The sequence below is a fragment of the Sorex fumeus genome, unplaced genomic scaffold, assembly GCF_029834395.1.
Source record: "Sorex fumeus unplaced genomic scaffold, SorFum_2.1 ptg000098l, whole genome shotgun sequence".
NCBI lineage: Eukaryota > Metazoa > Chordata > Mammalia > Eulipotyphla > Soricidae > Sorex > Sorex fumeus.
In genome coordinates this window covers 21,089,168-21,103,520 of record NW_026606155.1, presented here as the reverse complement: position 1 = coordinate 21,103,520, position 14,353 = coordinate 21,089,168, and the positions used below count along the sequence as shown (strand labels likewise).

The 14,353-nt window shown below is 45.4% G+C and overlaps 1 protein-coding gene across 1 annotated transcript in view; it reads right to left on the bottom strand.

Annotated features, from left to right (window-relative positions):
* Positions 1-14,353, bottom strand: part of TMED10 (transmembrane p24 trafficking protein 10) — a 46,436-nt gene that overhangs the window by 14,392 nt on the left and 17,691 nt on the right. The window contains exons 2-3 of the mRNA XM_056133767.1: positions 8,107-8,218; positions 215-288 (exon numbers count right to left, since the gene is read on the bottom strand). Of these exons, the coding sequence (XP_055989742.1) occupies positions 215-288; positions 8,107-8,218 (186 nt within the window). The remainder of the gene's footprint in view (positions 1-214; positions 289-8,106; positions 8,219-14,353) is intronic.

Below are 14,353 nucleotides of genomic sequence, written 5' to 3'. Positions count from 1 at the left end.
TTTCTAATGCGCGCCAATGGTGTATTTGTATCATAATACCAACATTTTTCTGGAACAGTTGGTTCAGTCCTTCAGTTGGATTTTCCTGTTCAAGGCTGTTAACACAACTTTCGTCTATCGATAGGATTCTAGCTGGTCGCCACATGACTGCTGAGAAGGGCACAGACACAGCACAGCAGGCCACTGCCTCCTCTGGCTGTTACACAGGACGTACCTCTTCGTAATTTTTTGCCTCCACCCCATGCTTCATGTCGAGGATCACGAGTTGGTCAGGTATCCGCCTTGTTCCTGAGGGGAGGGGGGTGAAAAAAAATCAAAGGAGTCATTGTGTGGAATATTTCAAATTCCGGGAAATCACCCACCCACCCTCCCCCTCCTAACCCCTACCCTCTCAATAGAGGGAAACAGCCACGACTCCTCCCTCTACTCAGCTGCAGAAAATTCCTGGCTCTGGCTAAAATCACAAGTATTCCAGACAAAGGACCTATCTGTGTGGGGTGCCGGAAAGCAACAAGAACTTGCTGCTGGCAAACATCTCGGGACAGGCAGGACACAGGACACTGCAGCTGGCACTACTGAGGAACAGAGGAAGAGCTAACACACAGGCACACTGGACTGAGAAAGAAAAACACCAAGTCAGGCTGGGGCGAGGGTCAGCGAGCCGGAGTCCACGCCCTCATGAGGGAGGCCTGGATGCGGTGCACCAGCACCACTGGGTGCACGCTTTGCCCCCAAAACCAGGAAATTCAGAAGCTGAAGGAATATGTAATTGAGTGGCGAGGGCCCAGAGAAGACAGGAGTAAGTAAGGTGCTTGCCATGCACGCGTCTGACCTGGGTCCCACCCCCGGCACCCCATACTATCCCCTGAATACTGGCTGGAGTGGTTTCTGAGCACAGATCCAGGAGTAATTCCTGAGCTCTGCTGGGTGTGGCCACCCCAACAATTTTAGTTGCCAGGCAGAGAGAGGGAACACAGGGACAAAGGTGTCCACCTGGCACGCAATGATCCTAGTTTAATCCCGAGCTCTGCATATGGTTCCCTGAGGAGCAAAGGATGTGACCTCTGAGCACTGCCAAGTGAGGTCTGACACACTCCCCATTTGGGAGACAATGTTTTCAGCTCACCAAGCTGAGCTGAAAAGGCACATTTAAACACCTGAGAAGGTTGCTCTGCCAAATACTGAGCAAAAGTCATACTCAATTAGGTTACCAGGAACCATGCAAAGCTGGACTTACTGAAATCAAACCTGGGCACTGAGGGCTGGAGAGATGGTACAGAGGTACTGGCGCTTGCCTTGTATACAGCTGACCTTTGTCTGATCCCTACACCGCTAGGAGTCCCTGAGCACAGAGCTGGGAGTAAGCCCATAGACAGGTGTAGCCACCCACAAAATAAATAAAACAAAACAAAACCTCAGGAGAGAACACAGATTGTTTTGTTTTGTTTTTTGGGGGGCCACACCTGGTGATGCTCAGGGATTACTCCTGGCTCTGCACTCAGGAATTACTCCCGGCAGTGCTCAGGACCCAATGTGGTGCCAAGGATCAAACCTCGTCAGTCAGGGCAAGAGAGAGCTTTGCCGTACTTATCTCTCCAGTCCCAGAACATAGGATTTATCTGATATTCCACTTTAATTCAAATATTTATTCAACAGGAGGGCACTCAGGAGATAAATAAAATAAAATGTTATGGACTACTTCCACAGAGCCTTTAAAAAGAACAGCCCAAGGGAAAGGCTGAAAAATGACAGAACAATTCTCATGCACGCTTCTTAGAAAGAGAAATCCAAATTGACATTTGGTATAGTAGGGTCAACAAAGCAATGTTCGTCCTAAGCACACCAAAACAAAACAGTAAAGAGAAGAAAGAGGCAATGTCAGGAGAACGCTCCCACAGAGGGATGGGGCGAGAGGCCACTGTGGGGCAGCCCTTCCTTTCCTTTGCCATCCCCAGTCCCGCCATCTCTGCCTTGATCCGCCCTGGGAAGCAGTGCACTGCCAATCCCGCTGCTCCTGCCTCAGCCCGGGAGCCAAGGACCGCCCGCACTTCACGCTCCAACCAGCAAACCAAGAAGCAAACACCCCAAAGAAGAATACAAGCAAAAACCTCACTGAGAAGGAGTTGGCACCTGTCCCAGGGCCACCATGGAGGGTCTGTATGATCAATGCTGAGGGCAGAAGAGTCTTCCCGGGCCACTGGTTTGGTTTAGTTCGGTCAAGGGGGACGTCCAGGTTCGAACCAAGGAAGGAAGGATGCAGGGCTGTGGTGCCATGGGATGACCTGGCCACACCAGCCATTCGTGGGAGCCTCCCTGGGGACACCCAGTGATGCTCTGGAGACCCTGTGGAGCTGCGAACTGAACAGGGCTGATCTCTCGGGCCCTCGAGACACTCTTCTTCTCAGACTTCAATCCTGCTGACCCCTTGGGGAAGTACTGCCTCCCACCACGACCACCAGAGCAGAACATGACAGGACAGCCAAAGAGTGGATCGTCAGGTAGCATAAATTGGGTTTTCTATTTGTCTCTGTCACAGAAAGAGTTGCTTTAACTTTGAAGGGTGGGACCAGGTGAAGAATAAGGTATTTTTTCTTTTTTTCGCTTTTTGGGTTCACACCCAGCGATGCACAGGGGTTACTCCTGGCTCTGCATTCAGGAATTACTCCTGGCGGTGCTCGGGGGACCATATGGGATGTTGGGAATCAAAACCAGGTCAGCCACATGCAAGGCAAACGCCCTACCCGATGTATTATCGCTCCAGTCCCAAGGTATTTTTTATTTATTTTTTATTTATTTTATAATGTAGGAGTACTGCTATTTATTCAGCCACTGATTAGCTGATTGAATGGGGCATGAACTCCACAAGGTATTTTTTAAAATAATAAATTATTCAATCTAATTTCCTAAGATGTTGTTATTAGGTATTTTGCTATGGCATGCAGAGCTGGAAATAGCAACCCTTAAAGCTTATTAGCTCAGGTCACAGAGATGGCTCAACAGAATCAAACACATGCTATGCACACAGGAAGCCCGGGTTCGATTCTCAGCACCTCATACAGTTCCTCAGGAGCTGTCAGGAATGAACGCTAAGTACAAGTTCATAGGAGCCTGAGTATTACCAGGAGTGGTCCCAAAACAAAACAAGACAAAAAATCCGCCAAAAGCTCAGCATTAGTCCTGCAGACCTAATTAGCTGAAATGGAAAAATGAACAAAAATAAACATTTGGATTCAGCTGTTTGTAGTCTATTTAAAACAGTTTAACTATGCACAGGTTAAAACACTAGAAAAATCTCTTAAATTTTTTGTAAAGGGCTGGAGAGATAGCACAGTGGGTAGGGCGTTTGCCTTGCATGCGGCTGACCCGGGTTCGATTCCCAGCATCCCATATGGTCCCCTGAGCACCGCCAGGGGTAATTCCTGAGCACAGAGCCAGGAGTAACCCCTGTGCATCGCCAGGTGTGACCCAAAAAGAAAAAAAAAATGGCAGCCACATGGGAGCCTTGTGGACAGCAGGTATGAGCCGGGGGTGTGGGGGCGACTAAAACCTCATGGGAAGGGGGGCATTCCGGTCCATCCTTCACGCCCTACCGAGGTCACCAGTTGCCCCCCGCGAGCGGCTCTCCAGCACGGCCACGGCCCCAGAAGCACAAGGACTTAATGCAGAACCCGGCAGCTTGGAGCAGAAAAGTGAACGGACTATGCGTTAATCCAGGCCATCAGGTCTGTCCGGAGGGGAAAGGGTGTTGCCCCATTCGCCTTCTCCTCTCTGGAAAGAAAGATGGCGGCCGCATGGGAGCCTTGTGGACAGCAGGTATGAGCCGGGGGACTGGGGGCGACTAAAACCTCATGGGAAGGGGGGCGTTTCGGTCCGCCCTTCGCGCCCTACTGAGGCCACCAGTTGCCCCCCACGAGCGGCTCTCCAGCATGGCCACGACTCCAGAGCACAGAAACCAATTTCTTAACTATCTGACTTTCAGTAGAAATACTTCCAGGGTCAATAAGTAAAATAGCAGAAATCCAAAACCAACATATAATTCTTGAACCCAGCTGTAGAAAGCAAATCACTTCACAATGCTTTGTCAGCATGTCTGATTTGGGGGGGGGGGGGGGTAAACTCTAAATAATAGTGGTGAATCTTTTATTGAAACAATGAATCTAATCAAAGCAGATAGAGTGTTAACTAGAATTCATCTGCCCCACAGGGACTGGGAGGGGTGGGGGGTGGGGTTTTATTGGGGTTCTTCATGGTAAAAAATAAGTTTTGGTAAAGGGAAATGTGCTTGATATTTGCATGACTGAGACCTAAACCTGAAAGCTTTGTAACCTTTCCCATGGTGATTCAATAAATAAATTAATTAATTAAAAAAAAAAAGTAAAAAAGAAAATTGTAAAAAAAAAAATCTTGAAGGAGGAGGTATGGTGCTGCGAGCAGGTCAACCTGTACCTGCAGGGCGAGTGCATCAGCAGCCTGATGGTGCCTTCAGACTTCCAGATACCCCAGAATTGCTGCTGTGCCTTTGGCCAGACCCCAACAACTTGGGGCCAAGTTTACCAAGAAATTAAACAGCCTAAAGTTAGGTATATGGGAGACACACCCACCAACCACCTCTAGCTCTGCTATATAAGCTCATTTATTGGCCTTATTCCAGAGACCCATAAATCTTGAAAGAGATCAAAAGACGCAATTAGGGCCTGTAGTGTGGAAGCTGACAGGAACCCATCACTGAGAGCTCCAGGCCTGCTTGGGGGGGGGGGGGGGGGTGTCAAGTTTCCTTCCCTGTCCCAAGCAGAAACTCAGCAGCTGAAAACCTCCAGAACCTGACTGCCTCCATACCCAAGGACACTCTCCACATGCTCACTTCAACAAGGCTCACCCAAGAGGGGTCAAGCCTCACCCAGGAATGAAACTCACCAGAGAGCGGACTGGCAGGAAAAGCCAGGTATGCGGGAACCAGTGACTGAGATCTCTAAGCCTGCTCGGATAGGGGCTGGGCCTCCTCCCCCAAGGTCCCCAGTTTTCCAGAAGCTTGGCAGTCACATTCGCAAACTGCCCCTCCATGTAATCTCATCAACGGCCAAGACCCAGAGACTATAAACTAAAACTCCCAGAAGAGAACGACAAAGAATTTCCTTGACATTATATTCTATCCATAACAAGCAAGACAAAACAAGTCATCTAGCATTGCTTTTCGGCAGCATTGAGTAGTGGTGAGACTGGTGTTGAAATATCAAATGTAACCAAAGTAATGAGAGAGTATGGGGGAAATTGTCTGCCACAAAGGCAGGGGAAGGGTGGGGGGGGAACACTGGGGATTTTGGTGGTGATGAAGGGATGGGTGTTTGATGATTGTATGACTGAAGCTCAAACATGAAAACTTTGTAACTGTAACTCACGGTGAATCAAAAAAAAGGGGTGGGGGAAATGATAATAAAATAATAAAATTAACATTCAAAATAAAATAAAAAAAAAAAGTAATGGGGAGTTCATGCCCAATTCAATCAGCTTAATCAACGGTTGAATGAATAGCAGTACTCCTACATTATAAAAAAAAAAAATCTTGAGGGCCTGGAGCAATAGCACAATGAGTAGGACGTTTGTCTTGCACAAGGCCAACCCAGGTTCGATTCCCAGCATCCCACATGGTTCCCCGAGCACCGCCAGGAGTGATTTCTGAGTGCAGAGCCAGGAGTAACCCCTGAGTATCACCGGGTGTGACCCAAAAAGAAAAAAAAGATCTTGAAATTTGTTTTCCACTTCTTAAAAAATATCCCAAAGACCTAGGGTGTATGGCGCTGCAGTGGAGCAAGTGTCTCACCTGTGTGACACACCACCCAGGTACCCCACAAACAGTCAACAAAAGCAAGGGAGAGGATGATGACGCTTAAATGTTTTTAGAGAACGCCATCTCACGTACACAGCATTAAGATGCCACTCAAGGAAATGAGAAGTTGTATGTTTTATTTTAAATGCTGGTGAAAGATAAGATGTTTGAATCAGGGCTGGTGAAAACCTGTGGCAAAATACCAACCTAATAACTAAGGTTCGGAATAGGAGCTATCTGTGGATTAACTGAACGATGTATTGCGCATTACTTAAAACTGCACACTAAGCAACAAAAAAATGTGAAATTCAAGCAACTTACCTGGTCCTGGTACACAAGACAGCCTCCCCCGCTGTCTGTCACCACACAGCATTAGTGCTATGCAAACACAAGTGAAACCACAAAGCCACAGACCTCAGCTTGATCTGAGTCCACACCACACAGGCTCCTGCAAGGAGCAGCCAGCCTACCCTCCTCCCTTTGGCTGACATCATGGTCCTGCAGACCCTGGTAAAAATGACCCTTTAGTAAGTTCTTAGCATCTGCTTGGCAAACAATCTGTTAAAAGGTGCCCCCAGACTTCCAGGTAGCAAGCTTTCTCTAGAGTAAAAGGAACACAAAGAACTAGACAAGGAGTATCAACTGTAACGTGTACACATGTGAATTATTCCTTGCAACCTTAAAGGCATGCATCCATAAGTAAGGAATTCTGGGTCAGATCAAGAGAACAGTGGGCAGGTGCTTGCTATGTCCCTGTCCCCCGCCTGGTCTCCCGAGTCCCACCAGCTGTATATGAGCTGTGATTCCAGGACAGCGCAACCAGAACATGCACAGGCAACACAGCTTTGAGTGTGACCCTTGGCTGGTGACCCAGATGAGTGTGAGCACAACTAAATGTATGAACACCACACTTAGGCATGCATGTGACCCTCCAGTCATCAAAAATGACAGTGCGCGCATGCGCACGTGTGTGTGTGCGTGTGTGCGTGTGTGTGAATTGGGATAGACACAGAAGCTATTTTGAAAGAAGTATCAGCTTAAATTGATGACAGCCCAGAGCAGACTAAGATTTTAAAAATGGGAACGTGAGTAATTATGATGATGGTGATAATACAGAAGGGAGAGGGTAACTAGGTTTGAAAGAGCAGATCACAAACGCGGTCTGGTATCATGCCTTTAAATCCAGAGTGCGACAATCATGTAGAAATGTACGGAATCTCGTTGAAACACCCTGGAGTTGGCAAGGGTGGAGACAGGACATCTCTCTGTCATGAAATCATTTGTCTTACTCTTTATTTTTAAAATCTACTATTCTGTTTACTTTTAGGCGAACTCCTTGGTCATATTAGATCAGAAGTCATTCTTGGCTAACTGTCAAGAACAGCAAATTGATCTGTTGTTCCAGGGGCTCTATTGGCACTGTGGAAAAGGTGCTTGCTCTTCCCATAGGGGTCATATGTTCTGAACATGCTGTAAGTGTACCGCCAAAAGTCTAAAACCAAAGCAATGACAGGAGACACTAAGGAGACAGGGTCCCAACAATACTACTAAAACCTCCAGATCAAGCCAGGAGCAAGGTCAGCACAACACAAACTTCCCAATTAACTGGTAAATTCTCTTTCCCTACTTTCTCTTTTAATCAGTTCAACTTATGTTTTTGTACCATACCCAAAAAAAGTACCAACTAATAGAACAAGAATAAAACCACACAGCTTCTGGAGTCCTGAGTCCTTGAAGCTGAAGAACAGGGAGTGAAAATATTTGCTTTTCACCAACTGAGCAAAAAAGTCATGAGGTAATCAGCCTTAAATGTCTTAGGAAGTCTTGGCCTTAAGATGTACAGAAGATTCCACAGCAAAGTAACTGGAGTTACTTTGAAAACAGCTTGTGTTCCAAAGTCCAAAACTGCTTCTGACGGTCACTTACTGTCAGACAGACGCCACTTCTAATCCCCGAGAAAAGGTATCAGTAGCATGTAAGTGCACTATACTCTAGCTCCTCTGTCAAATTAATAATACCCCCGGTACATTACAGGTTCAAGAAATTCCTGCTTCTGCACAAGAACGCAATCAGTCACCTTCCTTTACTCAGGCATGGACACCAGCAAATGCGGTTCTCATTCCCTTTTCCTGTCAGCGCAAGAGAGAAGATTCATTCTTTATCTCAGTTGTTTTTGATATTTCAATACCTGTGAACTTTCCCTGATCGGAGGTTGAAAACCACTACTCTATCTAACTTGGGAGAAGATGGTTAATTCAGGGAAAACACCCTTGATTACTTACCCTTGCTCTCAAAGCACACTTCGAACATGTCATAATCTTCAGTGGTAAAGGCAAATTTCCCCTTGGTTGCATCCTCCTTAGAGTACAGAATATGGCCAGCAGAATCTGTGATCTATAACAGAAAAGCAAGGAAACTTCTAGAAACTGAAGAAATGGAAACACTATAAGAGAAAGCTGATTATTTCTCATATTGATAACTGCATTTAGTTATCCCAAAGGTAGGAACTGCGTTAGTAGATGAAATACAATACAGTAAATTTCATTTTATCAGCCTTATGCACTGTAAGCTAAAATCTACTGTGACTATAAAAAGGTTAATACAGTTGCTTAAATCAAGTATATCAACAGAAGTTCACTTTAGAGAATAAAGAACAGTATTGTTCTCTAGAAAATGACGACACAAATCTGAATGTTGATAATTATCTAATGAATAGACCACAAAAGAGATATACTAATACTTCTTCTACAAAACAAATCTTGGTAAGTAGACAGAAGGATACAAAATAAGAAACAAAACCAAGAAATCTATTTCTGCAAATTTCATGTTAACGTCAATGCCTAGAGGAGTGGGAGTCTGGGGGCCTCCTTAGAGGAGGATGTGGGGAGCTGGAGCAAGAGCACAGTAGACAGGGGGTTGTCTTGCACACAGCTGACCAGGGTTCAATCCCCAGCACGCCATATGTTCCCTGAGTCCACCAAGAGTGATCACCCGGGTTAGTGCTCTGGGCATGGAGAGGACAAATTTGAGGAATTTTTGTGCGTAGGTCACACCTGTTGGTTCTGGGACAGGGGACAGGGAGACCATGCAGTGGTGGGCTTGAACTGGCAGCTCTTTCACGCAAAGCATGCACTTCAGCCTCTGAGCTATCTCCCTGTGCAAATTTTCCACCCATAGGACAAAACCAAAACCTAAGTGCCTACAAGGATCAATATAACTGAACCAAGTGACCAGAATCTGTCTAGTGGGGGCTGTGGACAATGAGGCACACTGTCTCAGGGAGACACTGACCGCGTAGCTTATCAGGTTTTCGAATCATCCTGTTTTTCAAAAGATACCCAACATTTTCATATTTTCTTGTAGTCTACGAATTTTAAATCCTTCAAACCAACCGCAAGTTTGAAAAGGCATCTTAAGGCCAAATAAAGTAAGTCTACAGAACCAAGTTCTTCTGGGCTACCAATTTTTGGTCTCAGCACGGAAAAAAGCTAATCAAAACTCATAAGAAGTCACCGAGAGCACCGAGGTCCAGGGATTTCTGGAGGCGATGCCTGGCAACCAGGAGTAAGAGCAAAGGAAAGTATTAACTGGTCTAAATTTCTGGTGCTGACACTGAGTGAGTTGAAAGGATAAGAAGGTTAGAAATTAGGGCATCATCTTCATAATAATCCCAGAGACACTAGTCTCATTATCCCTACTTTACGGAGGAGTCAACTTCGTAACTCGTCATTATCGGTGAGTTAATAAGTGAGTTTGTGGATCTGAGAAAGACTAGAATCTATATTCTTTCCACATTTCATAGTACTTCTTCCAAAAAGGAAAATCAGACTCAAGTGGAACTCAAGCCAAGGAAGACGAACAAAATCTTACAGGGTCTTTGAATCAGTGCAAGTAGAAATCCTGTGTGTCCTCTTGCATGAGATATACATAGCACGCCGCATTTTGCATCCTCCCCCTTAGAGGGCTGTGAAGCCAGCAATAAACATATGTACGAAGTCTGAGAGTTCCAAAAGCCTTCTTGTACGTGTGATACTTTTTCTGAATCACTGAAACAAAATACTCAAGAGAGGACATCTTTGAGCCTTGGATACCATACAAAACAGGTCATAAAGATGTGAGAATGAGGCACAGAAATCAGTGTGCTGTCATTCTTTCCCATCAGACACTCACCGTGCCTTATTCCTGAGACCCAATGTGCATATGACTTTTTAAGAGGTGCCACAACGAGCAGTGCTAGGGGTAGGAGCCAACTAGGGGAGACACCAGGCTTTCACCAGTAGTGCTCGGAGTGAGGGGCCCACAAGGAGGGCCTTGTTCTGTCATTTAAGCTAGCATTTCCCAACAAGAGCCCTAAGGTACTGTGCTGTGTCTAAGGAGTCACAGTGGAAAACTGTGAAACTGTGGGAAACAGCACTGAGACTAGGGGGTTAAGACAGTGGTGGGGTGGGGGGTGGTCCTCAAGAAGGAAACATGGTCAGAGGGGACCACAGTTGAAAAAGGGTCGACAAATACTGACTTAAATGTTGGGTCACACCCGGCGATGCACAGGGGTTATTCCTGGCTCTGCACTCAGTAATTACTCCTGGTTAGTGCTCAGGGGCCCATATGGGATGCTGGGAATCCAACCCGGGTTGGCTTCGTGCAAGGCAAATGTCCTACCCACTGCGCTATCTCTCCAACTTAAGACAAATACTGACTTAAGCTATCTCTTGACCTCACAAAGATAACTACAAAGAGGAAGTTCAAGAAGATAACGCAAAAATCTCTAATTTTGATTTGCCTCCTATGAATAAAGTTGCAATGTAGAAATTCTTCCAGGCAAATTCAGGTAAGAATAAGCTTCTAGAACTGGAGAAAAAGTACAGGAGGAAAAGCACTTGCCTTGTATGAGGAAATCACGGTCAATGACCAGTACCACATACTGTTCTCTAACCCCTACTGGGAGTGATCCCAGAGCACAGACCCAGGACTAAGCCCTAAGCACAGCCAGGCATGATCCAAATACACTACACACACACACACACACACACACACATACACCACAGCGTGATAATCTATAGGGCATGGGTCACTCCAGAGGATAACTGAGCCTACATGCTTGCCAGAAAACTTTTATTCAAAAGTACTGGTTTAAAAAAAAGAAAGCCTTCAGCAAGGAAATAGCTCAGTGTACAGGGACTTGAGGTTCAATCTTTGTCTAGCCCTGAGCACTGCTTGGCAGGGACACTTCCCAAGAAAGAAGCCTGCCACGTTTTTAGAAAGATTAATATAACCCATGCCTCTAACTGGTGTTCAGTGGGATCAAAACTGAATTGACCTCCTCCACATTGCACAAAGGAACTACAATTATGAAAGAATCACCTACTTGGTTCTATGACATTTGAGAAATATTACTAAAACTTATTCTAGGGCAAATACTAAAAATACAAGAGGCTGAAGACAAAAGATTCACCAATAATTTGTTACTGCGTAGCAACACCCACAGTTCCACCCCCCCCAACTCTGTACTCTGGGGTATTCTTTATCTTCCGGGTATTTGAAACCCAGTCAAGGAGCTGGACAACTTAACCTTCAAGTTGGGTAAACCTGTATGGAATGTTGGTCATTCTAAAATGCTGAAATGGTTGCGAAAACCAGTGGATTTTTCATCTAGTTCAAAACTTGGCAGTTATTTATAAGCTAAACCTTAAAGTGGAAAATAAATCCCATCTAACCCCACACCAAAATAATTACACAACAGCATGGCTAAAATAATCAGGGAAGAGAAAATTAGGCCAAGTTCAGTTACTAGCCAGAGGTGGCAAAGTTTAATAGACTAAAATGACAGTTTAAATTTCTTTTAATTAAGATGTTCCGGTCACAGATTACCTTGAAGATTCATGTAGTTTCTTAAATGTTGAGGTTTTTAGAAAACCAACTTAGTAATAAGTAACTACCACAATGACCTACTCTAACAGCCAGACCTGAAGGGATCCCTAGCACACTTTGAACAGTGAAGATATGCAGTATTTATTATAGAGTTCCTGAAGGAATATCAAGTCATAAAATTTGCCTTATGACATCAAAGGATGGTAATAAAAACGTTTCTAGATAACACATTCTGAAGAAAAGCAAACGAATGTTCACAACTTACAAAGAGGGAAAGAGCATTAATTATCTACGAAAAGTAGCTGATACCAAGGATATGTGAACACTCACACTGAAACTGTCAAACAAGAGAAAATGTAGGTCACTGGGAAAGTGAATTCACTGAGAAATGGATTTTTATGCAGCATTTGAGGTAGTGGCAAGACACTGGTACTGAAGCAGGTCCTGCTCCTCAAGGTACTATTCTTGACCACAACAGTCCAGATAAGAAATAAGGATCTTTAAGAGGCTTAGGCCCTACCAGGAGGCAAATAAAGCCATCAGGAGTAAAAGTTCACCTGGAAGAGGAAACAGGTGCAACCATCAAGGACCTGCTCTAAGCAAATGACAATCATATATTAAACCCAGCTCTGTTTTCTGAAAGCTAAGACTAAAAGAGAAACAAGCTGGGGCGTACATCATTGGTTTTCCAATGAAAGCTCACGAATTTATCTTATCTTCAGGAATAATTTTCTGTGAACACAAAGGACAATTTATCAGGTAGGGTCTTTCTTAGTGAAAGGACTCATATTGACTTTCCACATTTGGGGCCAGTGTGATATTACAGTGATAGGGCATTTGCCTTGCACACAGCTGACCTGGGTTTGATCCCCAGCATCCCAAATGGTCTCCTGAACACCACCAGAAGTAATTCCTGAGTGCAGAGCAGGGGAAGAGAGGGAGAGAGGGAGAGGGAGGGGGGGGAGAGGGAGGGAGAGAGGGAGGGAGGGAAGGGGGGAGAGAGAGAGAGAGAGAGAGAGAGAGAGAGAGAGAGAGAGAGAGAGCACTCTCCACATTTAAACACAGCCTTGCTGAAGATCTTGAGACAAAAACAGTTCCAATGGGCGCTTTCTGAAACCCTCTGTGAAGGCCCGACTGACCTACTCAAGAGTTGAGGCCTAAGTATTTGGACTCAAGATCCCTGTACCCTGGGGTGTTCCACCCTGCATTTGGCATGATGACTTCTCTCCTTGTTCCAGTGCCCTTCTTACTTGCTCCTAAAATCCTGTCTTTCTGAGATTGCAAGAGGGCTGGTGCTACTCTCGGTCGATTGCTGCTACTACGACAGTGATTTTAAATTCCAGGAAAGATGCTTTTAAAATACTATCCTGGGATGGAGTTGGAGAGATAGATCAGTGGATGAGGCCAGTGGGTAAGGCATTTGCCTAGCACGAAGATGACCCAGGATCAACCCCTGGTACCCCATCTACTTCTCCAAATCTACCAGAGGTCATCCCTGAGCACAGAGTCAGGATTAGGCCCTGAGCACAGCAGGGACTAGACAGGGAGAGAGTAGCTTTGCATGCTGCCTACTCTGGAAGACAGAGCTATGTAAATAGGCTCCAGTGTATGCTTTGTAGAAAGCCCGGGTTCAATCCCCTGCACAGCACAGTCCTTGAGCACTGAGCCAGGGTAACCGCAACGACAACCAGGTAGGGCTCAAATCAAACAAAAATCAAACCATCACCCAAATCTTGATTTCTAACATCATTTCTCCAAGTAACAGGGCTCCTTGAAACAGTGTGAATAGAATTGGGTGAAAAGTACACAAGATGAGTCTGAATCATCTTACTGCACAAGAAAGAAAGTGTTCAACAACAAAATAAAAACTCAAGACTAGGATTAGTTCCCTACTTTGCCCACAATTTCTTTCTCACTTTCTCTCTCTGTTCCTCCCATCCCCCACCCCCATTTAGCCAAACCAAACTCTCTCTCTCTCTCTCTCTCTCTCTCTCTCTCTCTCTCTCCCCTCCCCCTCCCTCCCTCCCTCCCTCCCCCTTTCCCTCCTCCAGGTTCTCAAAAATGTGCGGTATGCTGCAGGTCCAAAGCAAAATTTTTCACATGTATTTTATAAGGTTTATACACATGCATATGATCCATGGTAGAGGAGGCAGGTCTAAATGGTCATAAATCCCACTTTGCTCTCATTTGCTGAATCAGCTTCACATCCGACTTTGTTAAAACAAAACAAAGGGTACAGAGATAGCTGAGTACATGCATTTGGTGCAGGAGGCCCAGGTTCAACTGCCAGCAATGCACAGCACCCACGGCATGGAGCCAGGAGTAAGGAGTAGTCTATCAGAGACCTGATCTACCTGCCTGATGTTACCTCAAAACCGCACCCAAAAAAGCCACTTGTTTTCCATAAATGCTGCCACAGCAGCAGCAGTCAGTCAGTCGGTGACTTTAGTGCAGCTGGTGAAAATCTGGAGATACAACTTTCTACAAATAGGCTCAAACCAGCACTGTCTTCCTCAGGTTTATGATGAGTCTGTGCTGTGATAGTGATCACCACGTGCACATATTCTGAGAATAACCATCACCCTTGTAGCTTCAGAACTAAGGAATTTAGAAACGAGGAATTTAGAAAGGAATTTAGAACTCAGAGAAGTTCTATACATT